We start from the raw sequence: 27,137 nt of genomic DNA on the forward strand, positions 1-27,137 counted from the left end.
GATACTTTTGAGGAGGTGGTGGAGGAATTCGTTTACCTCGGTTTCATACTAACGGCTCACAATAACGTTGGCTGTGAAATACGAAGACGTATCATCAGCGGGTGTCGTGCCTACTATTGGCTCCAGAAGAAACTGCGGTCCAAACAGTTTCATCCCCGCACCAAATAAACCATGTACAGCACGCCAATAAGACCGGTGGTTCTCTATGGATACGGGACATGAATTATGCTCAAGGTTTTCGAGTGATGAGCGCTAACGACAATCTGTGGCGGCATGCAGGAGAACAATGGGTAGTATTAAAAGCAGCAGCGGGGTACACCGAATCTTTCAGCAGGGCAGTCAAACTCATGATGGTTTGTCATGTCACACGCTATAAAGCTATAATTTATTATTAATTAATCAGTTCTGATACATAAAAATACAAACTACTTACAGCTTCGGTGGTTTTCGCCTCGGAACAATAAAGTTCCATTGCATCCGTACGGCTGCTAGCTTCTACGTCTACTGAATAGCAGACATCAATAAGCACCGATTGCAAAGCAGAAAACCACCGAAGCCCGACACATACACACGAAGTGAACACAGCTGGCATTCAGGGGTTTGCATCACCATTCGTACGTAACAGGTAGCGATGAAGAAAGGAACCAGTAGCTCGCTGTGCTCAATGGCGGACCCAGCATCCAGAAGGTTCCCAAGTAACCAAAAGTTCCGCTTCTCATGACAAAATACACTTTCAAGTTCCGCGAAGTTCAGATTAAGTTCCAAATGGAACTTTCTGGCTGCTTAAGAGGCTAACGATGAGCCTTGCTGGAACTTCGATCACAAGTTCCGGCAAGGCTCATTGTTAGCCTCTTAAGCAGCCAGAAAGTTCTATTCGGAACTTTATCTGAACTTCGCTGAACTTTAAAGCTGCTTAAGATGCTACTCGGAACTTTGTCGGAACTTTCAAATTCATAGAAGTTCAGTTCAGTAGCATTGTGTTTCAATGAAGATTAAATTTATTTCTTTTGCAGAAAGCAACTGTTTAAGCATACACGCATAGAAGACAAATATAAATTTATTAATCCAATGAATACCCGAGCAAAAGAGAATAACAACAGCATAACAAAATGCGTTATTTTGGCAAAATAACTGCATAATGGAATTAGTTATTTTTATGTTATTAACATAACATATTGAGTTATAAACTTGTCTGTCATAAGCGGCAAAATAACAAGTCTCATAACAAAAATTTGTTCCTGGAAAATCAATTTAATAACATGTTTTGTTAGTGTCAATAACAACTTAATAACAGTGAATTTGGGAAATATTTCAAGAACAAGTTTTGATATTAAAGAGTTATTGATAACATCCCGAAAGCAAAATTAGCAATGATATCAAACAATCGCACATGCTGTTGAATAGGATGCTAAAGTGGAGGCGATATGCGTACACTTTACCCGTAGTTAAATGAAATCATGTACGCATATGGCCTCCACATTAGCATCCTTTTCTACATCATATATGACTTCGTGTTGGCTGAGAATGCTACACATATTTAGACTAGCATGTGAGAATGGCGGAACAATCATTGCGAACTTCAGTTTCTCTCTTCCCTCATAGGCGTATTTTCAACTATTCATGTAATCTTTTACCACAAATAGGTAGATCCGACTTCATCCTCTGGAACGACAGGGAAAACATGTGAAAATATAAAATATTTCTCTTATATTTTCAGCAATCGAATTTCGGTACCCATACAGAGTACCACGGATCATTATCATCGTTTGACGAATTCTTTTCAAGATTACGGCTCAGCTATGGATTATTTACGGAAAAGCCTTTATTTAGTTTTAAATATTGTTTATAATGTTTTTCGAAAAGATAAAGAGGTTTTGTGCCTTTTTGAGAACGATTTCACGCATAGTTTTCGAAATCACTCAAAGGGGTCTTCCCTCTTCCCAAATTTAGAGTTAAAAATAAATAAATAAATAAATAAAATATTTCTGAAGCATAACTCGCGAAATACTGTAAATAACGTTGTTGAATGACGTATCAGAAGGCCGGCTCCAGAGGCACGTTATCCTCCATTTGGAACATTTGTGCCATTAAAAATATACATTTTAAATACATTTTTGCTGTATAAGAATGGAATCAACCATTCTTAAGCAAACTTTAGCTTAAGAAACTGTTCTTTAGTTACTTCTGTTCCTTGGGATAGCATAAAGTATTTGTACACTCTCAATAATACAATAATAATCAAACTTGTTCCACAACAAAATGTAATATTGAAATGTTATTTAATGGCTGTGTACCAATAGCTGGGTCATAACAAAATAAGATTGTCCAACAAAACATGTTATGGAAACGTAATGCCTTGATAATATAATAATAACAAAACGAGATATAAAAACAGGTTTTGTAATTTCGTAGTTATTAATTTGATATTCCCCTCTGCTCGGGTACTAGGCTTGAGCAAAAAAAAATACCGCCCACCGGATTCGAACCGATAGTCGCTGCGTGAGAACCCTACGCTCTACCACAGTACTACAGTTGCGATTGAGTGGACAGCAGCTAAAGTCTAACTTGAATCGATTATCTGTCGGCAGCTTGTTTTGCACATTTGTTCAGTAGTGAAGTACGCTTGACTTTGTAAGTGTCTTCAGCAGCGCAGCGGTAAGTCGGCAGGCTATCACGCAGGAGGATCCAGTTCAAATCTACATAACAGCGACATGTGTGAAAATATAATTATCAGAAACAATTTCCAGACATAAATCACAAACCCACCAACAGGGTTGTGATTCCTGGAAAATACATTTTTGTTTCGACATGAATTTTGTCAAAGTTCTGTAACCCGAGCAGAGGAGAATATCAAATTGATAACAACAGAGTCACATAGCCTGTATTTATGTGATAATTTGTTATTGTTGACTTATTAAAATATATCTTTTCAATAACATGTTTTGTTGGGCTATCTTATTTTGATGTTCAAGTTTTTTGGGATACATCCTCAAGATAACATTTCAATAATATATTTGTTTGTAGAACAAGTTCAGTTATTATTCTACTATAGAGAATGTACAATATGTGATGAATAATAACACTACAATAACAAGTTCACAAATTTCCTGTTATTAAATTGTAATTGATCTAACAAAACATGTTATTGAATTAGTCTTTCTGAAACATTTTTTTGTTATAATATTTGTTATTTTGCCGCTTATGAAAGACAAGTTTATAACATAAAAAATACTGATTCCTTCATACAGTTATTAAGCCAAAATAACATATTTTATTATGCTGTTGATATTTTCTTCTGCTCTGGAAGAAGCTGCTTAGAAGGCTATCCAACGTGCTTATGTGAACTTTCAAGTTCCAAAATTACTTAAAAATGAAGCTGCTTAGAAGGCCAATGAGCAACCTCGAACGAGCTGCCTAGCTTATAAAGTACCCTTTTATCTGAACTTTTGGCTACTTGGGTTGATAAAGCAGGAAGGATACAGCGGGTAGGGAATGTTGCAAGAATGCTGGATAGCAACTCTGCAAAGATTATTTTCGTAAGAAATTCGCATGGTACAAGACGCCGTGGACCACAATGAACAAAATGGGCTGTCCAGGTCGGGGGTGGTTTGGTGAGTGTAGGACATTCCCGAAGTTGAAAAGAAATAGCCGCGAATCGAAATATGTGGCGTACATATTATGGTAAAATATCGTAATACGCCAAGCGTAACTCCACGCGCAAATATAAGCGCGATCGTGAAGAAAATGCGCTTTGACGTTGGATCGGGTTGATGTCCTCTTCAATATGCTACCAAATAACCTCAGAAATAATGCGCAGATAACACAAACATGAATTTCTACAGTTACGACAGAACGAAGTATACTGATTTCACGATTTGTTTATGCAAGGGTGTTAAACTAATTAAACTATGAAGGTTTTGTGCGATTTCTGTGCGCAATATGCAGGAAAGATATAGAACTTTTTGCGCAAAGACAATTCAATTAGAATGTTTCGGAAGTAAGCAAGAAGTTTCAGAAAGTAAGGGATTCACTGCTGGTTAAAATATCCAATTTTTGGCTGCACAAGTGTACTCACAAAACAGTCCAAAAATATGAAATTACTTTGATTAATAAACCAAATTGAATGTAGCGCTTATAGAAGCTTCTTAGAGTGGAGGCAGCTCATCTCAACGGTAAATCACATAAGATGTCCAATTGGAAAATTTATGGCGCCACTGGGCATCTCAAACTCACCACCGAAATTGAATGTTATTTAGTGGTGAAGATACTGTCAAGATAGCTGTATGTAGGAATAGGTAAGCAAATACCTTATGTGGTAGTGTTGATTTCAGAAAATGTTCAATGCCAGTTTAGTTTTCCTGAATTTGACGGGTAAAGTCTTTACTTAATATGTTTAATGATACCCCGTAAACTTAACTTGCAGCAAATATGTGCCATGGGAAAATGTAGTCTTTCTGTTCAACAGCCAATCATTCAATGTATTTTATAAAATGACGTGCAAAAAATCTTATTGGAACACTATTCCACTATAAAACTAATCATACCTGAAGTCCATCCTACTTCCGACCATAATATAAACATTGCTTGACATTTGTTGTTGATTGATTATACTCTTGTGTTATCGTATCAAATACTTTCGCTTTACTCAGATGTTCTGTTGATTCATAAATTAAATCCTTCATTATAAACGAACCAATAGTTCATCAGAAGAGTTGCCAGCCAATAATGGATCTGGAAGGCCTCCCGCCGGAGCTGGTGTGGCACATATTGGACAATCTAACCGATCTGCGAGATCGCAAGAATGCCTCTTTGGTGTGCAAAAGCTGGAACTGGATGCTGTTCAACTCGCCGGTCGCGCTTTGTAGCATAAGGTTGCGTGTTTGTCCCAAAGTGGCTAGCCTGGATCGAACGGACGCCGAAGAGGTATTCAATCGGATGAGCGACGTCATGGTGTGCAGCAAGAGGAACTACATCAATGTGGAGTTCTTCCATGTGAATTTTGAGAGACCGATGGCGCGGGAATTGTTGTTCTTCATGGTTCAGCTGTGCTGCGACACGATCGAGAATTTGGTTTTCACGAATTGTCATGGGCTGCGGCGAAGTGAGTTGTGGCAGGTTTTGGAATTGCTACCAAAACTGACGGATCTTACAATTTCCGGAGGAATCTACTACGATGAATTCGATAATGATGCAGAAGTAACTGAACTGAAGAAACTGGAAAGCTTATCGTTGGACATCGGTGATGACTGTCGGCTGTATCAGGACTTTTTGACAATCACACCGAATTTGTCGAAGTTTAGTGTCCGGACAATTCACGGTTGTGTAGATTTACGAGACGTTGTGTTGACTCGCTGTTTCAGCCACCAGCTAGACACGTTAAGCTTCTCCACTAATAGATGTTTCAATCAGTCAGAGTTTTCGGACATGAACTTCACACATTTAACGAAACTTGATCTTAAGATATCTGGATCAGTGTGGCCACAGTTGTTCAAGCAGATGAAGTTGCTAACAGAACTTCAGATAGAAGCCGGGATTAATGACGAAGTGATAGCAGCCATTTGCGCAACATCATTAAAGCTACGGAAATTGAGTCTTCTCTGTTCCGGATTCGTAGAGTGCAAAAAATTCAACATGCTGACCAGATTGGAAAACCTCGAAGACCTCCAAATAAGAGGAATTTACAAATTCAGTTGGCGGCATGTTACTTTCAGCAAACTCAGACGACTGCACGTAGATAACGTGGCTACTGACTTCACCAACTTTCTGAAAGAACTCCCCACCCTGAAAATTTTGGAAATTCACGATACAAAGCTTAAGAATGAGCAGTTGATCAAATTCACGTTGAATGCGCCAACGATCGAACGTCTCGAACTGGCATTCTGCAACAAATTGAGCGACAAGGCTTTCAAACATCTAGCAGATATGCCGGACCTGGAAGAACTACGACTTTGGGCAATCAATGTCTCCAAAACCATCGACGAACGAATGCTTTGTCCCAAGCTTAAAAAAGTCATTTTCTACTTCAATGATAATGTATGATTCAACGCTTTTTTTTAATACAAACAATACCTACCAATAATATCTATATTTTTTCTTCCAGATCGAGGATTCCACACTGGAGGCCCTTGCCGCGAAACTGCCCCATCTCCGATTGCTGGTGCTGTACGACTGCTACCGGATAACTCCACAAGGTGTAACTAATCTGCGCAAAACGATGCCCACGTGCAATGTGCTGGAGCTGTACCGGGGTGATGAGCTTCCACCAGCTCTGGTGGCAGAACGCCAGATCTACTACCGCAATGCCGAGTTCCCCAATGGGGTTCTCAAGCAGGAACTGCCCTTCCAGTGGTATTGAATTGAACAAATTCAGATAACGTGGTTTAAATTGAAAGAACTGAACTGTGTCAGGAGTTGTGCATTTGTAAAGTAAAATAAGTATTAGTCTAAACATTTAGCGAACGCGTTATTATATTTTTCAAAATGTGAGTCATAGTGCTGTAAGATGATTTTGAACAATTATTTATATAGATCAAATAAGCTACTCAAAGTAATATAAAACTATGTGAACTACTTAATGATTTTCATTTGAACTTGTATTCCCGAAATTTTGAGTCTATTCTTCGGCTTAGGCACTGTCCATAAACTACGTAGACTCATTTTGGGCCATCTCAGACCCCTCTTCCCCTCCGTGAGGATCGCAGCAATCTGCGTGCGCGGGTGGCTGCGTTTTTGTTCCAACTGTCACGTTTTTCTGCGTCCCGTAAGATTTTTTTTCTTTAGTTTTGCCGGTGAAAGTACGAAACGGCTGATGGTGCTACGTCATCCGGCAGCCAGAATATGTAAAAGTTTTGTTCAAGTGATTCTAGTGAATGTTGATTTCCAAAGTGCGAATTGTGATGCGGGGTGCAAAAGTAATCAAACCTAGCTTTACGAAGTGTTTCACCAGTACGCGTTTAGGATTCACAAAAGACTTTTGGGGACGAAACTTTTAAATTGCTCGCTGAAAGGAAGAAAAGTGCACTCGTTTTTGTACGTGAATCGAGTCTTAACAAGCGTACAGACTCGAATGTTGTGATGGTGTAGAACAGTTGGAAAGATCACCATTATATTTGCAACCAATGAATAGCGTGTGATCAGGCTGACGTGAAACAGCAGTAGCTGAAATTGATAAAATTTCATCATGGTTCGGCAGAACACTCGGTGAGAATGTTCCTTTTACCATAATACAATGAAGCGAATACTTGAGACGATGTTTGGTGGTGTAACAAAACTGTTTATACAATGATCTTCAGCCTCAATAAAATAACCCATTTTATTACTATTTTATCATTATTATTCAACTTAATTTCAAGAGTATTTATCTAATGGTTGAATTATCAAATGTTCTACTAATTTTTACTCTTCTAGCGGTAACTAGGTAAATGATTGAACTAAATGTATAATATAAAGTTCTACGCTTTTTCGCCAAAGAAAGCATCCCATAAAACCCCATCCACATCCAACTCCAGATATCTATGAAGTGGGCCAAGTTCTTGGACATATTCTGAGTAGATATCTAATCAACATTTCCTCCCCATCCCCGCTGATCGTAAGGACCTGGCCAGGTGTCGAGAGTTCGTTAAATGAAAGGTTTGTCAAGTCCCAGACAACTTTTCCGGCGCAATAAACGTCTCTATCGACAGCCACCCCAGGATGTGTACGGTCGGCTATGCTATGCTATGCTATGCTATATCAGACCCCTCTTCCCCTCCGTTGACTTTGGTTCATACAAAATTTTTGACTTTGGAAATTTCTTCAGAAGTTTATCCAAGGATTTCTTCAGGAATTACTCCTAAGACTGTTATGTCACTTTGATGTATCAATGCCAGGCCTTGATTTCATAGAAGATATTCATCGGGAATTCTTCAGGATCGCTTCTAGATATCTTACGGGTTTTTTTCAAGGAATTAAAAAAAAATCTTCTAAAAAATCTCTTGAAATTTATCCAAAGCTTCTTTCAGAATTTATTCAAGCATCTTGTTAGAAACTCCTGCGAAGGTTTCATTAATCAGATAAAGCGTTCGCTTTAGAGATTTTACTAAGTTTGTATTCAAAACACTATACGAATTCTTCCAAAAATGACTTTAGAAATTCCCCCCTAACTTTCTGCAGGAATTTTTCCAAAGATTTCTTTAGTAGTTCATCCAATAAATTGTTTAAAACTTCCTCTCCAAAGATTTGTGGATGGCACAAATGTCAAAAGTGGAGGATAACGTGCCTCTGGAGCTGGCCTTCTGATACCTGAACCCCTTAGAAATTTCATAAATGATTTCTCCAGGAAATTTACAAATAATTTTGTACAACAAATTCTTCGAGATTTTTTTCATGCAAGGATTTCTCTATGTATTTCTATAATAATATAATATAATATAATGATACTGCAAGTTTTTTTTTCAAACAAAGTGGCTGAACTACCATAAGCTAAGTCAACAGCTTTGTCCTGTGGTTAGGTTACCAGGGACGTTTTCATAATGCTTATGATACTTCAATATCTGTACTAAATTTCTTTAAATTGAATTTTGATTACTAACACCTTTTTTTGTAATTTTGCGACCCATGAAGGTTCAAAGAGTAATCACCAAACTTTTAAACTAAACTAACTAACTTAACTTAACTGCTTGAATTAAGTGTGTACATTTACAATTGTAAATATGTAATAGGACTCTCAATTAACCAGCTATGTGTCCCATTCTATAAACTATTGATAACACTAGTTTACAGCATTTTTGAACTCGGAAAGCTGATGATCATTTTTGGTGTAGAATCATGCCCTGAGTTTGAAAACGCGAAAGAAAAAAATTACAGTGGAGCGGAAATTTTTTCGACTTTCCATACAAGGTTGATGATTTGAATTCGATTTTTGTTCTATTTTAAAGCAAAGTCGCTCACTTCAAACATCTCATTCTCCGTAATGAATGCTCCGATTGAGCTGAAATTTTTACTGTAACTCGCCTACATATGATATATCAAATTAACACCGAGAAAGAATTTTTAAAATGTTTTTTTTCTTTTTAAAAAAATACATTTCTAAAAAAAAATCTGATAATTTTGCCAAAACTTAAGGAGATCGTCTCTAAAACTCGTCAATATCTTGAATTTCATCAATCTGACGCAAAACCTGTATTCAGATGATCAATTGGTATTGTATTCAGCTTTTAATTTATGGAAAAAGATTTAAAATTGGTAGAACAAAACGCAATATATTTGAATTTTAGTAAATCACATATTTTGAAAAGTTGTTACACTCGATATTGAGCAAAAACTCAAAAACTGTTCTACTTAAAAATTTTTGAAGGTCAGTTTTGAAATCAGCACTAAATTGTGCTTCAAAAATTTTGGTCGTTGACAGAAGTTCACGACTTTTGTTTTATTTTGTAAACTAGTGTAATCAGGAAGGAGCCCCTACATACCTATCAGCAGATCTGCGGAGTATTGAACTTGTATTATAGGAAACTTATGCTATTCAAAGAACTTTATTTAAACTAGTGTTAGACACTTTCCCTGATTCGAATGCACCCTGAATTTGGGGGTCCGGTCCGGACCGCACTCCCACTGTGCCACTGGGCGCTGATGAAGTGGGAACCTATTAATGAGAGGATAATTGTAGCAAAATTCAGAACACGGGATCGGGATTACTATGTATGATCTAATATTATGCTGCCGAAATGCAAGACAAGGAGAACATTAGCCAACTAAATGCTGTCACGGATAAGATTCCAAAAGGCGATAATCAAGATCCGGCGATATCAACGCGAAGGTTGGTTCCGATTGATGACCAACATCTCTCTTAAACGGCGAGATCCGGCTGCGCATTGCCAGGATCGATCGACAGGAGGAGAACATTAGGCGCCGGTTCAACACACGCCGACTGGAAGACGCTGCGATAAAAATGTCCTCCTTTGAGGAGCTAGAGAACCGGATATTCCGGAAGGTGGAAGCGTAGAAGATCAATGGAGCGACATCAAGATCGCCTTCACCGCCACCGGCGAGAATAATTTGGGTGAGCTACGCACCTGGAGAAAGCAGTGGATCGCAGATGATACCTGGAGGAAAATAGAGGAACGAAGGAACGCCAAAGCCGCGATAGAGCGAGCAAAACCACGAGGAGCCAAAGCCGTTTGGCTCCTCGTGGTTTGCTCAGTAATGAGCATGAGCAGCATGAGCATAGATGACCGCACAATTCGTAGTTGCTACTCCGTGATTGACCAGAGCAATCGAAATTGCACAAGGAACCAATGAATAGGGCTTGGGACTAGCTTACTATTCTCAATGTACACAGTTCGAGAGCTCTCAACTTTAATAAGGTCAATAACGGCGCCGGCCACGTCCTTACGGTCATCGAGGATGGGAGGGAATGTTAGTAAAACAAACGTTGTTAAAAAGACCGCGAATCGCTGCATCTCCACGTTTGTCTCAGGAAGGAATTTGTTGTTAGTAGGGTAAGGTACATTGTCAGTCCGGGAGTCACCTATGGTTGGTGATATGATTTGACAATGGATCAATATACACAAACCGCCGTTAACAACCGATCTCTTTTCGACGCAAAAACTAGCCAAAAAGAAAATTCTATCGCGCGTCTCCACTCCACTAGGGAGTAGAAACCTTTAGTCTATTCCACACAGAAATACACTGAACGCGACTCACTTGTCGGCGCCCGGATTTTTTCCACGACCGGCGAGCCCGAACTAACATTTTTCACTCTTTTGTGTTAATGTAAAAAAAAAAAATATATTATCAACTAAAAGTGTATTGGGAACTAGCGCCGACGGGAAGCGAAAAATTCGGAACCGACTAGAGCCACGACGCGTCCACCGTACGCTTCGTCCCGCCGTCAGAGCCCCGCCGAGAGAAGAGAAAAAAAATCGCAAAAATCTAGCAAAGCCTGCGCGCGAAGCTTTGCTGCTATCGAACTACCTCACACTACTGACTGCTTGGCGTTCCGTCGTCGTCGTCGAAGCCCCGCCGAGAGAAAAAAAAAATCGCAAAAATCTAGCAAAGCCTGCGCGCGAAGCTTTGCTGCTGTCGAACTACCGCACACTACTCTCCTCGTGGTTTGCTCAGTAAACTCTGATAAACCCTGATTTGTTCAGTAAACTCTGCTGATCACCAGTAACGTTTTGCTGAAATTCAACAAACTTTGCTGAAAGTTCACCAAAAAATTTGATGGACTCTTCAGCTCTGCAAAATTCAGCAAAATATTGCTGAAAGCGTTTGGTGTGTGGACAGCTGGAACGCTGGTTCGAGCACTTTTGAAAGCCGTCACTTTTCAAGTGTCGGCCCCGCCACCAACACCTTGACATGATCCGCCAAGGGTTCGGCGCATTACCCGTGTCAACACCGACGCTACATCAGTGCAGGAGATAGAAACAGTCATCCTTAACATGAAATCGAACAGAGCCCCGGGGTCGATCGCATATCAGCTGAGATGCTCAAAGCTGACCCCGTAGTATCCACACAACTACTGCATCAATTATTCTGAAACATATGGGAAACCGTGACATTTTCGGTCGACTGGATGGAAGGCGTCTTAGTAAAGGTACCCAAAAAGGGTGACCTGACTGTATTCGATAATTGGCGGGGCGTCATGTTACTGTGTATCGTTCTCAAAGTCCTTTGTAAAGTGATCTTTAACAAGATACAGGAGAAGATTAACTCAACTCTCCGACGGCAGCAAGCAGGATTCCGTGTCGGACGATCCTATGTGGACCATATTGTCATGCTCCGTATCATCCTGGAGCAAATCAATGAATTCCAAGAGTCTCTCTATCTGGTGTTCATTGATTACGAAAAAGCCTTCGACGGTCTCAATCACGAAAACATATGGAAGCCTTCAGGCGAAGGGTCTCCCTGAGAAAATCATCGGCCTCATTGAAGCACAGTACATACAGGGCAGAGTACTGCACAACGGTGTTTTGTCCGATCCCATCCGGGTCGTTGCTGGAGTGAGGCAAGGATGTATCCTATCACCGCTACTGTACCTCATCGTAATCGACGAGATCGATCGTAGGTGCGATTAACCGTGAACCAAATCGTGGATTGTTCTAACAGCCCATTACCATGGAGCCCCTGAATGACTCCGAACTGACTGATGTCGTTGCTCTCCTAGCTCAACGGCGCTCTGATATGCAGAGCAAGCTCAATGATCTTACCAATCGCTCCTCAGCGGCAGGTCTCACCATCAACGTCAACAAGACCAAATCGTTGGATGTAAACACGATCAACGCTTCCAGATTTAAGGCTGGTAAGTGGTGGAGTATATTGAAAGCTTCCAATATCTTGGTAGCCAAATGGCGGCTGATAGTGGCACCAAGATCTACATAGGTGCACGAATCTAGAAGGTGAGGACTGCTTTTGCGAGTTTAAGAACTGTATGGAAAAACAACTATATTAGTCGACTCACCAAAATCCGAGTTTTCAACGCGAACGTGAAATCTGTGCTGCTATGTTAGTGAAACTTGCAACGACCGCACGTACTCCGTTTGCCATCTAACTCTGAACACCTGCGAAAGACGCTGGATGAATGTACAACGTGAGAGGGATGATATTTGACGCTCCAACAGATTGATCTCCGGAACCGATGTGAGTGGCCTTCCAATAGTGAAATGAGCTGGAGTTAATGGCTGTGCAGTGCATCAGCTGGACTGTTCGAAATTGGTGTGAGGGGGCGGGAATTCTTTGTAGCGGCGATTTTGAGAAATTAACGTGGATAATTCCTCAAAAGTGAAGATGTAGTTTGCGGTTAACTTGGAAAGATGCTGTTTGGCGACCTTAATCGCTGACTCCCACTGACCTCCATGATGAGGAGATCAAGCTGGAATAAAATTCCATTGAACACCTTTATCTGTCAGGAAGTCAGCCACCCTATCGTGATGCGCAGTTGAGTGTAGCAGGTCATACATTTCACGGAAGTGTTTCGAAGCTGATCTAAACGTGGTAGCGTTATCCGAATACACCTTGGCTGATAATCCGTAGCGGCTACATAACCGCGTAAACGCAGCTAAGAATGAACTAGTGGTGAGATCCGATACAGCTTCCATGTGTACCACCTTGGTTGTAAAACACACAAATAGTGCAATATAGCCTTTGCTAGGTTTAGCCCCTCTTACTCGGCGTCCGACGATTTGTACAGGACCGGCATAATCGACTCCTGTTATAGCAAAGACTGGATTCAGGCAAACTCGGTCTGACGGAAGTTGACCCATTTGCTGATACAACGGTACGGGCTTGACACGTGCACAAATTACGCATTGACGATAAACCTTCCCTGCAGCGCTGGAACCACGAATTATCCAAAAGCGCTTTCGTGAAACCGCCAACAAAGTTTGAGGCCCACAATGATATTGAGTGATGTGGTCGTGATTCAGTATGTACGAAGTTAGAATAGACCTTCGAGGCAGAAGTATTGGGTGCCGAACATCATAGCTGAGGCCGGATAGCTGTAACCTTCCGCCCACCCTGAGCGTTCCCGCGTCGCCCAAAAATGGTTTTAGTTGGTAGAGACTACTGCTTGCGTTAATCTCCCTTTGTAGTCTTAGACGGTCGAGGTCTTCGCGGAAGTGTTGTTGCTGCACATGGCGAATGTAAACTGCTTGAGCTCGATCGAGTTCAATTGGCAGTAAGCGAGAAGATGATCGAAACTCCGGAGATCAAAAACGAAGGGCACGAGAGGTAACCCGAAGAAGCTTCGTGAGATTGGGATAATATCGGGTCAACATCTCATCGAGAAATTGGTTTTCATAGACGGTGAGAAGAGAGACTGCCATTACTCGTTGCTCCCTGGAGATCTGTTGATTATCAGTGTTGGTTAGTTCGTGGCAAGTAGTTCACTTGTTTCGATCAGTGACTGGATTCCATGTGGAACCATTCCACCATAACGTATTGTGATGAATTTTCTCTGCTGATGCTCCGCGCGAAATTAGGTCAGCCGGATTATTTTCCGACTCGATGTGGCTCCAATTGATGGCTGGAAGATGCGTTGAAATTTCAGCCACCCGATTGGCAACGAAGGTCTTCCAGCGTGATGCACCTCCGTTTAGCTAAGCCAGCACCACCTTAGAGTCGACCCAAGCTTGAATTTCGACGAAATGCTGTTCCACGGCCTTTGTCACATTCTGATTAGTCTGGAGAGGAATACGGCCGCACAAAGCTTCAATCGTGGCAATATTGAACGTTTGTTCCCAATCGGTGCGACCTTCGATTTAGCACATAATAGGAACGAGCTTTGATTCCCAATGTCGTCGATCGTTCGGATGTACACACATGCGCCCATAGCCCGCTCGGATGCATCACTAAAGCCGTGCAGATAAAGTTGCGATGTTCTGGTTGTGCCAATCACTCGTCTTGGGATCTGAAAGGAATTAAGAAGACCCAGACTTCGCACAAAACCTTGCCAAATGTCAATCAACTCACCGGGGGGGAATAGTATCCCAGTCCACCTTCAGTCCCCACAAACACTGCATCAATAGTTTGGCGTTGATGATAATCGGCGCGATGAGACCGAGCGGGTCAAACAAGTTTGCGATTTCAGACAAAATGATGCGCTTTGTGGGCTGAAGGATATTGGGTGGTTGAACGTTGAACTGGAACTCGTCGCTGCACGGCTTCCAGTGGATTCCGAGGGCCTTGATGGTGTTTGGTTCATTGAAGTCGATGTGAGTCTTCATTTCGCGATCCTCTTCGGGTACTCCTTCGAGGGCTTCAGGCTTATTTGAAGCCCATTTCCGTAGGTGGAAACCTCTGGCTGCAAATATTTGGCAGAATTCCTGGCGAAGCTGCTTCGCTTCCTCGATGGTTTCAGCGCAGGTTAGAACATCGTCAACCCTTGATGGCTCGTTGGACAGTTTCCGGGAAATCTTCCTCATGTGACAGAAGAAGTTGTTGAACGCATTTTGTCGCTAGGTACGACACACTTTTAGTACCGTAAGTTACGGTATTTAAACGATATTGTAGCAGTGGTTCCTCCTTAGACCATCGCCACAATATTCTGCAAATGTCCCGATGATCGTTGCAGAGAAGCACCATGCGGTACATTTGTCTAACGTCACCAGCTAGGACGACGGAAGGAAACCGTAACCGCAATAGAATGTTCACCAGAGAGTCTTGTAATACGGGACCAGTCTCAAGGATATCGTTGAGCGATTTGCCGTTGCTTGTTTTGGCAGATGCATCGAAGACAACTCTACATTTAGTCGTAGTGCTGTTTTCTTTAACAACGCAATGATGTGGAAGGAACACACATTCATCTGGAGCACTACTCGTGACGAGGCTCATATCGTCCCCTTAATGCTAGAACTAGGTAACTGGTTTAGCGAAATCACAAGAAATTTGTTTATATCTGAACGTACACCACAATAAACAAAAGTTTGTCAATTGAAAATCCGAAAACACATATTAATTCAACTTTTAAGATCAACAAAGAGTTTGTTTCATACCAGCATAAGTTTTACCAGCCATTTTTATCCGCACTTTCCAAAACGAGTTACCTAGTTCTAGCATTGAGGGGGTTATATGACCAAGGTCAATGTACTCTTGTATGAATGTGTGATATTGTTCTCGTAATTTGGGATACCTTTCCAGCCTTCGCTCAAGATGATGCATTCTCTACTCCGCAATATCCCGCGATTTGCCCAGAGTTGCATTGCTCTCCGAGAATGGAAGCCGAACAACGAACCTACCAGTGCAGTCGCGATTTGAATATTTGGCGAAGTGTTCTTCGCAACGGATCTCCTCGTCCGTAGTGTAGTGAGGAGGTGTGTTAATGTATTTTTCCAGCTCCCAGAATAATCGCAGCTGCTCTGACAAGGTTTCGTTCGAAGTGACTAGTAGGCACGAAGGTTCGTTAGAGATCGGTTGAGTGTGGAGCTCCTTGTAACCACCAGAAACTACCCAGTCGAGTTTTGTATTTTGGAGTACAGGAAATTTGTCATTTAAGCCAAGCTTTATTGATCCCGGCTCAAGTAGCTGGAAGAAAAGCTTGTTTCCCAGAAGAATGCTGATTTTCCCGGGATGATGGAATTGCGGATCAGCTAACTGAATCGATCCCATAATGGGCCAATCTGTGATGTCGATTGGCTTGAGTGGAAGCTCAGACGTCAGTCGATCCAATAAAAAAAAGACACAGACACGTTTAATGCTTCCAGTGAGCTATTTGCTCTTTGAAGAAAGCACGACACTCTATTAAACACGCTCTGTAGATGTCTTTGTAGACTTTTAATGCCTGAAATATAATTATTATTAAACCATCAGTTGATTAAACGCTTACATTTAAAAGATCGTGTAGCTTAGGACCACCTTCAAGAACCATCGAAGGGTCCATTAAATTGTGACATTCTTTTCCTGTGAAGCCATACGTTCGTTGCTGATGTCTCACAACAGCCATCATGGACCACAGCTGTGCCTTTTCAGGACTTGCTTTTTGACGGCTTTGTACAATGCGTTCCATGAGTTATGTGCAAAGCAGGATGGGGAGTGGCAGTCAATATCAACTGCTGATCCATAACGTTAACTAAAAGTGTCATTTACACAACAAACATAGAGTTTCGCTTACAAACTTAGATGTTTTCGCGTGCAAGAATGATGACAACGCTACTTCACCATGCCGTGAGGCCAATAACAATCGCCCAACAATTTGCTTTAATTGCTGACTCGCTTCTACATATTATAAAAAATGCTGATTTCCCTTCTCAATTTCTGGTAAGAATTGTTACAGATCCGCTAGACGTCCTTTGACCATTCATATACCACGTTGATTATAAAGTTTGTATCAATTTCCTAAAAGTTTCATATTCAGTGGTTCCACGTTAAACAGTTCTGAGAATACACTGAGAAATCTCGTGGTGTGTTCGGAGAGCAAGATACTGAGAGCGTTCCCAGCAATTTTTCAGCTGTTGAATGCTGCGATTGTTTACTATAGCGGGCATTTGAATTGGTTCTGATTATTTGTAGTAAATAGTAATTAAAAACTTTTGATTTCGTAGATAAAATGTTCTCAAATTTTCAGTAAGAATACTCGAATACCATACGTTTCGAATGTTGGATTCCAAATTTATGAGGGACAGGTTGATGGCCACGATCGTGATACAACCGCAATTGAATATTAATAGAACAAGAAATCAAACTTTGAACTAGTCAAATTGTAATCTTAATTTGAACCATTTCGAAATTCATTAAAACGACGTACTTTTTAGGCAAATATTGTCCCGGAAAAGATGTTAAACAGCTTTCCATAATATAACCTGATAACATGGACTTCAAAAGCATTGAAAAAGGCGTTTTTGTCATAGAAAACAGGCAATTGAAAAATCACTGTGATTTAACCCATTTCCCCCCAGAGAAAGCACATTTTCGATGCACTCGTACAGCTCATGCATTGTATTACACGCAATATGTGAACACGTCAAATGAAAGCCTAGTTTTCGTAGAATCGACCAACCGAATAATATTCTGCATTTTCTGTCATAAAATTATCAAATTTAAGTAATTCTTACTTGGAGAATGTTATCTTAAGTTGAACCATTTGTAATCTAAATTTGAACTAGTAAACGGGGGCGAGCTTCCAGTGTTGGCCTGCAGGGTTGCGACCAAACCACGTGGTTTTTTTATTTGGTGTTTTATTTTTGCTGTCTGTTCCAAAAGCATGAAAGCAATTTTTATTCGACTAACTAAGTTGATTTTTCCTGTTCACAGCATGAAAAATTGTGATGTCCATTTAAAGTCCGTACAAACAAACCACCTGTATCTTAAGAAAATCAAAATAACATAGGGAAAGGTCGAGCATTGAGAATAAAGACATATAGTGCAGTTCAGCCTTCCGTCAGTCGCGCGGTTGGCTACCACCGCTAGTACCACGCTAATGCAGAGTACCAAAAACGAGTTTTTTTTAAGTATTGTACAAAATACAGATTAATGAGAAAATTCAGAGAAACGTTTACTTTAATTTTGCATACCTTTCCGCTTTTTTTTTAAGAATACTTGAAAGTTGCATAATCCCAGCTAATTTAAGTACATGTTCACAAGGTCAGGTCAGGTACAAGGTCCGGTTTACCTAAAATTTTATGTCACATACACCTTGTCCTTTTTTTACGTCCATGCTTGGCTGATCGACAAAAAATTCTACCGCTAAGCCAATGAGCAAACTCAACAGTTTTATATTTTTTAAAACATTTTCGTGATTAGGAGAAGTGTACAAAAATATACAAATATGTATTTTGATCATTATTTTGTCGGTAGATTTTTTTTTCGCTAAGCCAATAGTAGACGTAAATCAAGGTTTAGGTGTATTTCTCTTCTAGCAGAAACAAAATAATATGAATAGGTACATAGATTCAGGAAAGGAAAAAATGATGGGTGATTTTATTGATGATAAAGACAACCTAACTATTATGATACTACTGAACATCTCCAGCTAACGAGGCTGATCACCAAATCAGACTAAATCTTTACAAATCATTTATTGAATGTTTATCTTGTTGCAGATCTCTCGTTTACATTTTTCAAAAGCTGCCTCCTTTTTTTGTGGCTGTCTGTCATCCTTGTAAAATACCGACTACTTTCTTGCAGTGAAATTTAAGACGTATTTTTTTCTTTGGCCGCAGGAATTTGTCTTGTCTCTCTCCAAACTAGTATTTTTGTTATTAATTGAAGTGCATTGCATTCTTTGTTTGCCTTGCTTAAATGCGTATTTTGTGTGGCAAGCACAATGATATTGCTGTGTGCGTTCAAGATGCAAACGATGCCCAAATGCGCTTCAAACGCGGTAACACATGTTACCAAAGGCAACGTAGCAACCATAGCCAATATCACCGCCAACCTAGGATTCGGAAGCTCCCACTGACATCGGGTTACTTGTTAGAATATCTTACCGCATTTGGTGCTCCCGCATTTGATATTTGCATTTTGAATGCACACAGCAATACACTATGCTGTTACTGTATTGTTGTTATTTTTTATGTATTTTGCTAAAAAAAATCGCATATAAAAAAACCACGTGGTTACCGGGGGAGGGGGGGGGGGGTCAGCCTGAAACCACGCAAGACCACGGTGGGGGGGGGGTCTAAAATCTAGGAAAAAATGACCACGTGGTTTATGGACAGCCCCTAAGCAGATTCATTTGAGGAAGCTTGACGTCTGTGTGCGGCAATGTATTATTCGCATTGATTGCCGAACTACTGCCTCCGCTGCTCGCGCCGGCCATGTTGAAGCTTGTTGAAATCAAACGGATGAACTCAGCCTGTTGCTGTGCCAACTGTTGAATAGCACTTGCGCCATCTTGTTGTGTTACATCCTCATGGCGAGTTGATGAGAAGTCAACCTTCTTTTAACAGCGTTGTTTTCAGCGCGAGAAAGGTCCTTTCGAATAGAGATTGATGCTCCAAGATCTCATCCATTTGTTCGTCGGAACAGTTATCTACCATTCGTTTGTGGGTCAAGAGATATGCAGCCCATGTTTCCAGAAGGTTATCTAGCTCGGCCTGAATGTCGACCTCGTTGGTTCCTTCTTTCTGATACAAGCTGTGGACATTTTGCTTCGCTCGCTCAATACGGGCATCGAGTGCCTTTCATTCACGGACCACCTTATCCATGGTAAGTAATCACTTATCGCGTCACAACCCCGTAGCGTCCTTCGGAGGTGCTAGTCCAACCTCACTGTTACACTTACTATCGCGAATCGAAGCACGGCGATAAAGCGGATAAAAACGCACTTTGCATACACCGACGGCCCGAATTTTGGAGTGTCCAGAGCCCAAAGAAATTGTCGCGGTCCCGGGGGAGTTTGATAGGAGATTTTACGAAAACGCGTGCCGATTTGCTCACTGATACAATTCAACTAGTTTTTATTTGGGAATTCAATGTAGGAAATCGTATGTGTATGTGAGTGTTGGAAATCAAAGTTTATATTAGTAAATGTACATTAGGTTATTGGATTCTGTAGTATTCAGCTGGAGATGCTCGAGAATTTGCGTGAACAGATGCCTACGGAATATAATTAGTACAACGGTGGCCTCGCGGTTGGATCTCCAACGTTGAGATGTCGTCAAAATTCTATAGCGACAGAAATTCGAGAACAAAAATGGAGGTGGGTCGGCCACTCTCTAAGCATGGGTGGGATGGGAACGAGATCTGCAAACAAGCGTTAGATTGGAGTACAGGTATTCTTCGATATAACGTACCCTCGATATAGCGTACCCCCGATATAGCGAATTCGATATAATGTACAATTTGCTTCGATATAACGTGCAACATTAAAAAAAAAATCATTTTTTCCAGCAATAACTCCCACATAAACTATGAAATAACTCAAATCAATGTTTTGATGCAGCATTAGCCTTTTTACCCAGAATTAGCGCAAATTGGGGAAAAAATGTGTATACGTTATAACGAAGCAAAATGTACGTTATATCGAAGCATAAAAAAACGAAATTATTTTTTCGTGAAAACTCATGTTTTGCATTATTAGTTTTGTGATTTTCACCGAAATCACTATTTGGGGTTAGTTTTACATCGAATACATCAACACTAGCATAACAAAAATAAAAGTTTTCTCTGCTTCGATATAACGTACAAAGAGAAATTTTTTTTGTACGTTATATCGAAGAGTACCTGTAATCCAAGGAGAAAATTCTTTGTATTCATTGGCGAAGGATTCATCCAGCACCTTTAGCCCTAGTAGGGTATTGAGGTCAATATGACCCAGACGGGCTCGCTGAACATGTACTACACCATAATGGTGCGTTCTGTTTAACATCTTAGGACAATTAATCTGTTGTCATTATTTTGTACGATGAATTTCTAGTTTTATTTCTCGGTAGTTGGCGCACTACAGTCTGTGCCCCTTTATGTACAACAGTTTACTATTGACAAAAACCAGGAAGCAAGAAAAGTTTGAACTGTGTTGCAGTATGTAATAGCATAACAGTTTATAGGATAATTGGGTTATAATGTGACTGTAAAAATATCTCCAAAGCTCTTGTATATGACGTACCATAATTCGTTATGCAAGTGATGAGAGGAAGAACGTTGAGTAGATGTAAATAGCAATGCGAAAAATTTAACAAAAGTTTATCATGGTCTCATTTAGCACAAACAAACCATGCTTTGCATGTGTAAACAACTTTGCACATATTTACGTGATCCACTTCTGGCACCCAGAAGTATAGTTACTTTGGAAAGTTCAACGAACTTTCACCTAAAGCAAAATTTAAGACAAAATTTAAACCACAAAACTGCATGGTGCATGTTTGCGCTCGGCTCGGCCACAGCAACCCAGCCAAAGTGAAGGTTCAGTTTGCACGCTTGGGTTATCGTCGTCGTCGTCGTCATTGTGATCTTCGGCGCGGCGGCTTCGTGAGTTTTCTCGTCTTTTTGGATTGTTTTGTTGTTTACTGGCGTTGAAGTCTTTCGCCTCGCGCTCACGGCAATCTCCATATCTAACCGGAATCGTTTTCTTTCATGCGGTCTGCGTGCGTGAGAGAAATGAAAACCTGTTTTCCGTTTTCTTTTGTTTTGCATCTTCTGCTTGAGCTTTTTTCCCTCCTACCCGGATTCCAAGCTGTGGTGTTACGTAATGTATATTTACGATGAGCTTTGTTTTTAAAAACAGTGGCTTGCAACCGTCGTCGTCGTTGAAGACTGTCCCTGGAGTATTGACGTAGAAAAACCTTGGAAAACACATACAAATATCTCTGGAGGGGAAAGTTATCCTCAAAACATTACTTGGTTTAATGATTTAAAATTCATATGCAGTGACACTGTAACACAAATTGTCAGCTTAATATACTAACGGTATATTTCTTAAGGATATTGTACAGTGCATGACTATTCTTTGCTTTTAGGGTGTACCTGTTACTTGGTTGAAAACCCCTGTTTTAATACATAGCCACCAATAAGCATCCAAAATGCATCTTCTATGGTAATTCAATACACGTTTTTCTCTGCTCAACTATGACTATTATGAGAAGGTTTCAAGCTTTCCAAAACTGTTATTTTCAATGTTACTTCCACCTGCTAGTCATATTAGTTCTTTCAAGAATCTGACTAACAAAGGGTTCGAATTGATCTTGAACCAGCCAATTCCAAAACGGCACCGCCGCCGCATGCCCTTCCCCATATGCAGGCAAATGAATGCGATGCGCTTTACCAGACCATACCATGCCAGATGACCGGCGAACACCTTGGTTCAAGTTTAAGTCGATGCATGGTTTACGGTGGTTGGTGTATTAGCGAAGGTGGGCCACGCCGCCGAACCGTTTCCAACAACAGCAACAACAACAACAACAGAGCCAAGCTTGGATCGGATGATTCGTTTTTTTGCCTCTCGCTTTGTATCAGTCTACGGAAGGCAGTCGACCTGATCATAAGTATACCCCCAAAGCGGCAACCGGTGTTTGCTGTTGTTGTTTCAACTTTACTTGATTGGAAAGTCAAGTGGATTCGGGCACGTCATCAAACATCCGCGTGGAGTAGAATCCGATCACGCTTGCTGGAGGAGCACCCTTGGATAGCTCATCGTAGGGAGTCGATACTCGTTTTTGGAAGGTGTGGCACGTACTATGGTCATTGCCTAGAGCGTTTTTGGTGAGTAGTTCGAGCCGGTTGACACAATTCACTGTTCTGCCACGTGTGGATCATGTGTATATGGTGCGGGTGCTATGTTACTCGATCAAGTTTTATGGCAGAGTAATGCCTTATTTTCCTGTGATTCATATCTTTTGTGAAACTAAAAGAATCTTGTAAGTCGTCTTTAATAATGTTTGCCTGAGTGCATGTGTACGTATAGTAAAACTCGTTTATTAAGATCGAAAGTGATGCCGTTAATAACTAGTTGGATATTAATTTTAAGCACAATTCTCCCCATTTTTGCCCTACCATCAAATGGGGTAACTTGCAAACACTTTTCAACTTTGAAGTAATATTATTGGATATTAAACCATTTGAAACAAACGAGTAGAATACTATGTGGCATTTATTTAACTAAAATAAGATGTCACCTAATCAGGGAGTGCGAAATACAAGCTTTTTGGCAGCTACTTCGTCTTACAACACATAGCATAAAGCAAGTTTGCTATCATTAAACTACACAGATCGAGAAGATAGTGTAAATTTCTTGTGACATAAAATGCACATGATTAGAGCGTGGGATTTTACAGAAGTTTTCATGATATATCATGTAAACCATCATAACTGGAAGTATACAGGACTAAAATAAAGTTTACATGACGTGTAAACTTCATTATTTTTATAAGTGTATACAGTAACATTATAATCCATTGTCATTTTATGAGTTTTTGATGTAATGCATAAAGTGTATGGAAAAGAGGTACAGTAACTAACCAACTGAATCGTTTAACAACAGGTCTCGCGCCCTTCAAATGTAAAATGCATATGCATCTCGTGAGTCAATATCATTTGTGAATATCATTTGCATTTTTCGAAGGTAGTCCGTGACATTTACCCTAAATATTCGAAAAATAGCGGTTGTTCCGTGACTTTCTTGCAGAACTGGTCTAGCCGCACAAGTTTTTCATATACCATATTCTCAGGTTCAGCTTCTAAAATGAGCTGTAGGTGATTGAATTTAGATATGACGAAATGAATTTTTCAGCACTGCTCGTGACTCAGTACCAGAGAGTAAAAAATTCGAGGATTGAAAGTGAAGATTGGCATTCTCATTTTTTCATTCGTGTTTGGCCACATTCATTGTCAGCTGATGCCTTTCTTTTTTCATTCAATTCTCTGTCACGAATATTTTTTTCGCACGTCGTAAAATGACCAATTTCTGGTAACAGACGCACAATCTGACTTAATGGACAAATAGAGAACATAATTAATATTTTAATTAACTACTATACACAAATTTTGAGGTGATTGGAAGTATAATCGGGAGTTACGGTCCAGTTTTATTTCTCAGTGAAAATTGTCTATGACAGAAAAATGAATGAATAGGTGAAAAAAATCATTCGCCAAAATGAATTTTATTTTGATCTTTTGATGTTCGTTACGACTGTTGGTGTTTGAACCGGCAGAGGGGGTGTTTTCGGCCTTGGCGGTCTCTAAACGTTTGCAAAAACGATTATTGCATTTTAACCCGACGGTTTCGGTTATTTATTTAACCTTATTTTGATCCCTCAGTTGAGAATTTCAAAAATTCATGGTGAATTTCATTCGTTAAAAATGAAAATTTTAAACTATGCTCAGTACGAGTAACACAACAATGCTTAATGTAATTTAAGAAAAAGCTGAGTGTGTATTCCTTCATTAATTCCTCAAGGAACTTCTTGTGATTTTTTTTATGGACGTAATCCGGAGCTCCGATAGTGATTGTATCAGGGCTTGTTTCAAGAAATGCTTCAGGGATTCCTCCCACGTTCCTTCAGATTTTTTTACAGATACTTCTGCAAGGAGGCATTGACGAATTTCCCCAGGAATTTTCCCATAGTGCCTCCATCATGGATTCCTCTAAGGATTCCCAAAAAATTACACCTGAGAACCTTTAATGTAATTCTGCAGGTATTCCTACAGGAATTCCGGAAAAGCTTGCTCAAATAATTCTATATGGATTTATTAGAAATGTTTCTGCATGAATTTCTTCTAGAAATTCTTTCAGAAAATTTATTCAGGGATTCCATAAACAATTTGTACAAAAAAATCTTTAGGAATCCATGGATTCCTTCAATAATTCGTTCAGAAGTCACTGCAGACATGGGTACCTTCAGATTTTTTTTTCCAGTACCGTAATCCGGGGTCAAATTGATCACTTTAAAACAACTATTGCTGATAACATCAGTGGAAATTCAAATATTGGCAAAACAATTTCTGTAAAACCAGTACCCCGTGGATCTCCATGGAAACATGTGACAAAATTTTGTTCAACAAATTTAAACTTTAAGTTAAATAACTCTAAAAATCAAAAAAATTGGACATGCCACTTTGGGGCGAAATTGATCAGTATACTATTAAGCATCGGTTAGAAAGGAAAATTTCCTTCTCCGCTTGATTTGGCACTTCTAAAACCGAATAACGCGTTTAAAATCTTACAACTAGTGAATTTAATACTTTAAATGCAAAATTAAATTTTGAAATTTCCCCTTAAACGCCTAAAGGTAGGCAAATTCATTTGAAATAAGTGATGTCTATCACCATAAATGACTGTTCAATCATCAAATGAACGTTTTTTTAACTATGTCATGTTCTGATTAGTTACATAACTTCACAACTAAGGCTCCACAAAAATGTTAAAACAGATAATTTACGGGAAGTCCTATTAGCAATCGATTGTTTAGTAGCAATGATTTCAGATAAATGAGAAATACATTGCAAATTCCTAAAAAATGAGGCAAAACTAACTTTTTTTCTAAGAAAATAAAAGTCTACACTAATCTCTAGACATCTACGAATCAGATGACGTAAAAAGTTTAAGATCATTACGACGCTTCAGAGTTCCTAGTATGGAATTACAATGTAGTACCCGAATGATCAATTTCACCCCGGTTTACGGTAATTCCTACAGAAATTCATGCAGGAAATGGTTTGGAATGATTTTCTGGGATTCGTAAGAAATTCCTCTTGGGATTGCTTCCGAAATTCCACGGGGATTAGTTCAGCAACTGCTACAGGGATTCCTACAGGATAAAATTTCATTTGTAATTTTGTTCAGTACTTCCTCCTTGGATATCTTTAGAAATTCTTCCAGGGATTCCTCCAATTTTTTTTCTCAAGAATTCCTCTGGGAATTCTTGCAGAGATGTCTCCAGCAATTCCTCTAGACAATGATGCAAAATATCACCTCACGAATGCTCAATCAACTTATCAACTGTAATTTTATCACTTGCGATTGAACTGTACACTGATCAGTAAAGACCTGAGGCAAAGAGGTGGCAAAACGAACATGATGTAACTCACAAACAATTTTGCACACATCTGTCAGTGCCGCCACATGCTCACCCGAACAGCCGAACAACACCGAATGGGTTGATTTAAGAAGCTACGGCACGAACCCTCGACACGCACACAGAAGCAACATTCGCATGTACCGACACCACACCAATAACGTTCCCAGCCTACGATGCTTCGCGATAAGTTGATCGAAAAGCATCGAAAGGGATGAAAAGACAGGCTTGGTTGGAACGCAACAGCTCAACGGTGAAAAGGAGCAGCCATCAATGTTAATCAGCATCGAGTCTATGTGTGTGTGTTTGTCGTACGGGGGGTTGGTCTGATAAAGCGAGGTAGGGTGAAAACGCATTCGTTGTCGAAAGCGAATCGCATCATTTCCTCTGTGGATGTCCACAGGAACCTCGCTTGGAATTCTTCAGAGGATACCTCCGGGCATTCCTCCAGGAACTTCTCCCGTGGATTCTTCTAGGAATTACTACAGCGATTTCTCCACGAATTTCTACAGGAATTCCCGAAAGGATTCCATTAGGAGTTCCTGAAATAATTCTTCCAGAAATTCCTCAGACAATTCCTCCAGAAATTTCTCTAGAGTTTTTTTTTCAGAATTCCTCTAGAGATTTTTCCGGGATTTCTTCCAGGGGCTCCTTCAGGAAATCATCCTGGAATTTCTCCAGGGATTTGAACAAGAAATTCTCCAGGTAGACCTTCAAAAAATCCTTCAGAGATTCCTCCACGGTCTCTTCAAATTCCTCCAGGAATTCCCCCAGGAATTTGTCCAGAAGTTTCTCCAGGCATTGCCTCAGGGGATTCTTCAAGAATTTCTCCAGGGATTCCTCCAAGGTTTCCTTCTAAAATTTCTCTAGAAATTCCTTCAATAACTTTTCAAGGAATTTCTTCTGAAATTACTCCGAGGATTTGAGTATCCCATGTATTTCACGTCTACCTACGTTTTCTTTCAATGGATCAATTCAGATACACACCAATGTTGGCTGACAAGACGTGGTCTATTCTCAGGGACTGCCCATAGACCACGTGACATTTTACAGTGGGTACACGGAGGTGTGTTAAATCAATCGTTATAGCACAGACAAACAGACGTAACACTTCGAACATTTTTACAGACGTAACACTTGAACTAAGTTTGGCCGACCACCAACTAGATGGCGGTAGTGAGCAAACGTCAAACTCGAACAAAAACTATGCGAGCG

The 27,137-nt window shown here is 40.2% G+C and overlaps 3 protein-coding genes across 4 annotated transcripts in view; 2 read left to right on the forward strand and 1 right to left on the reverse strand.

Moving 5' to 3' along the window:
- Window positions 1-27,137, reverse strand: part of LOC134290779 (uncharacterized) — a 483,651-nt gene that overhangs the window by 128,599 nt on the left and 327,915 nt on the right. The gene's annotated exons all lie outside the window — the stretch shown is intronic.
- On the forward strand, window positions 4,574-6,617 carry LOC109418700 (uncharacterized). Its single transcript, XM_019692930.3, has 2 exons — window positions 4,574-6,033; window positions 6,101-6,617. Exons 1-2 carry the CDS (start codon window positions 4,726-4,728, stop codon window positions 6,353-6,355), a joined length of 1,563 nt encoding a protein of 520 aa, XP_019548475.3. The 5' UTR covers window positions 4,574-4,725; the 3' UTR covers window positions 6,356-6,617.
- The window catches only part of LOC109415941 (retinol dehydrogenase 14), a 56,466-nt gene continuing 51,659 nt past the window's right edge, over window positions 22,331-27,137 (forward strand). The window contains exon 1 of one of the 2 annotated variants that reach the window (XM_062861309.1): window positions 22,331-22,611. The gene's annotated coding sequence lies outside the window, so the exon portion shown is untranslated. The remainder of the gene's footprint in view (window positions 22,612-27,137) is intronic. The other variant, XM_062861312.1, reaches the window with a different exon arrangement.

Source organism: Aedes albopictus, chromosome 3 (genome assembly GCF_035046485.1).
Source record: "Aedes albopictus strain Foshan chromosome 3, AalbF5, whole genome shotgun sequence".
In the NCBI taxonomy this organism is placed as follows: Eukaryota; Metazoa; Arthropoda; class Insecta; order Diptera; family Culicidae; genus Aedes; species Aedes albopictus.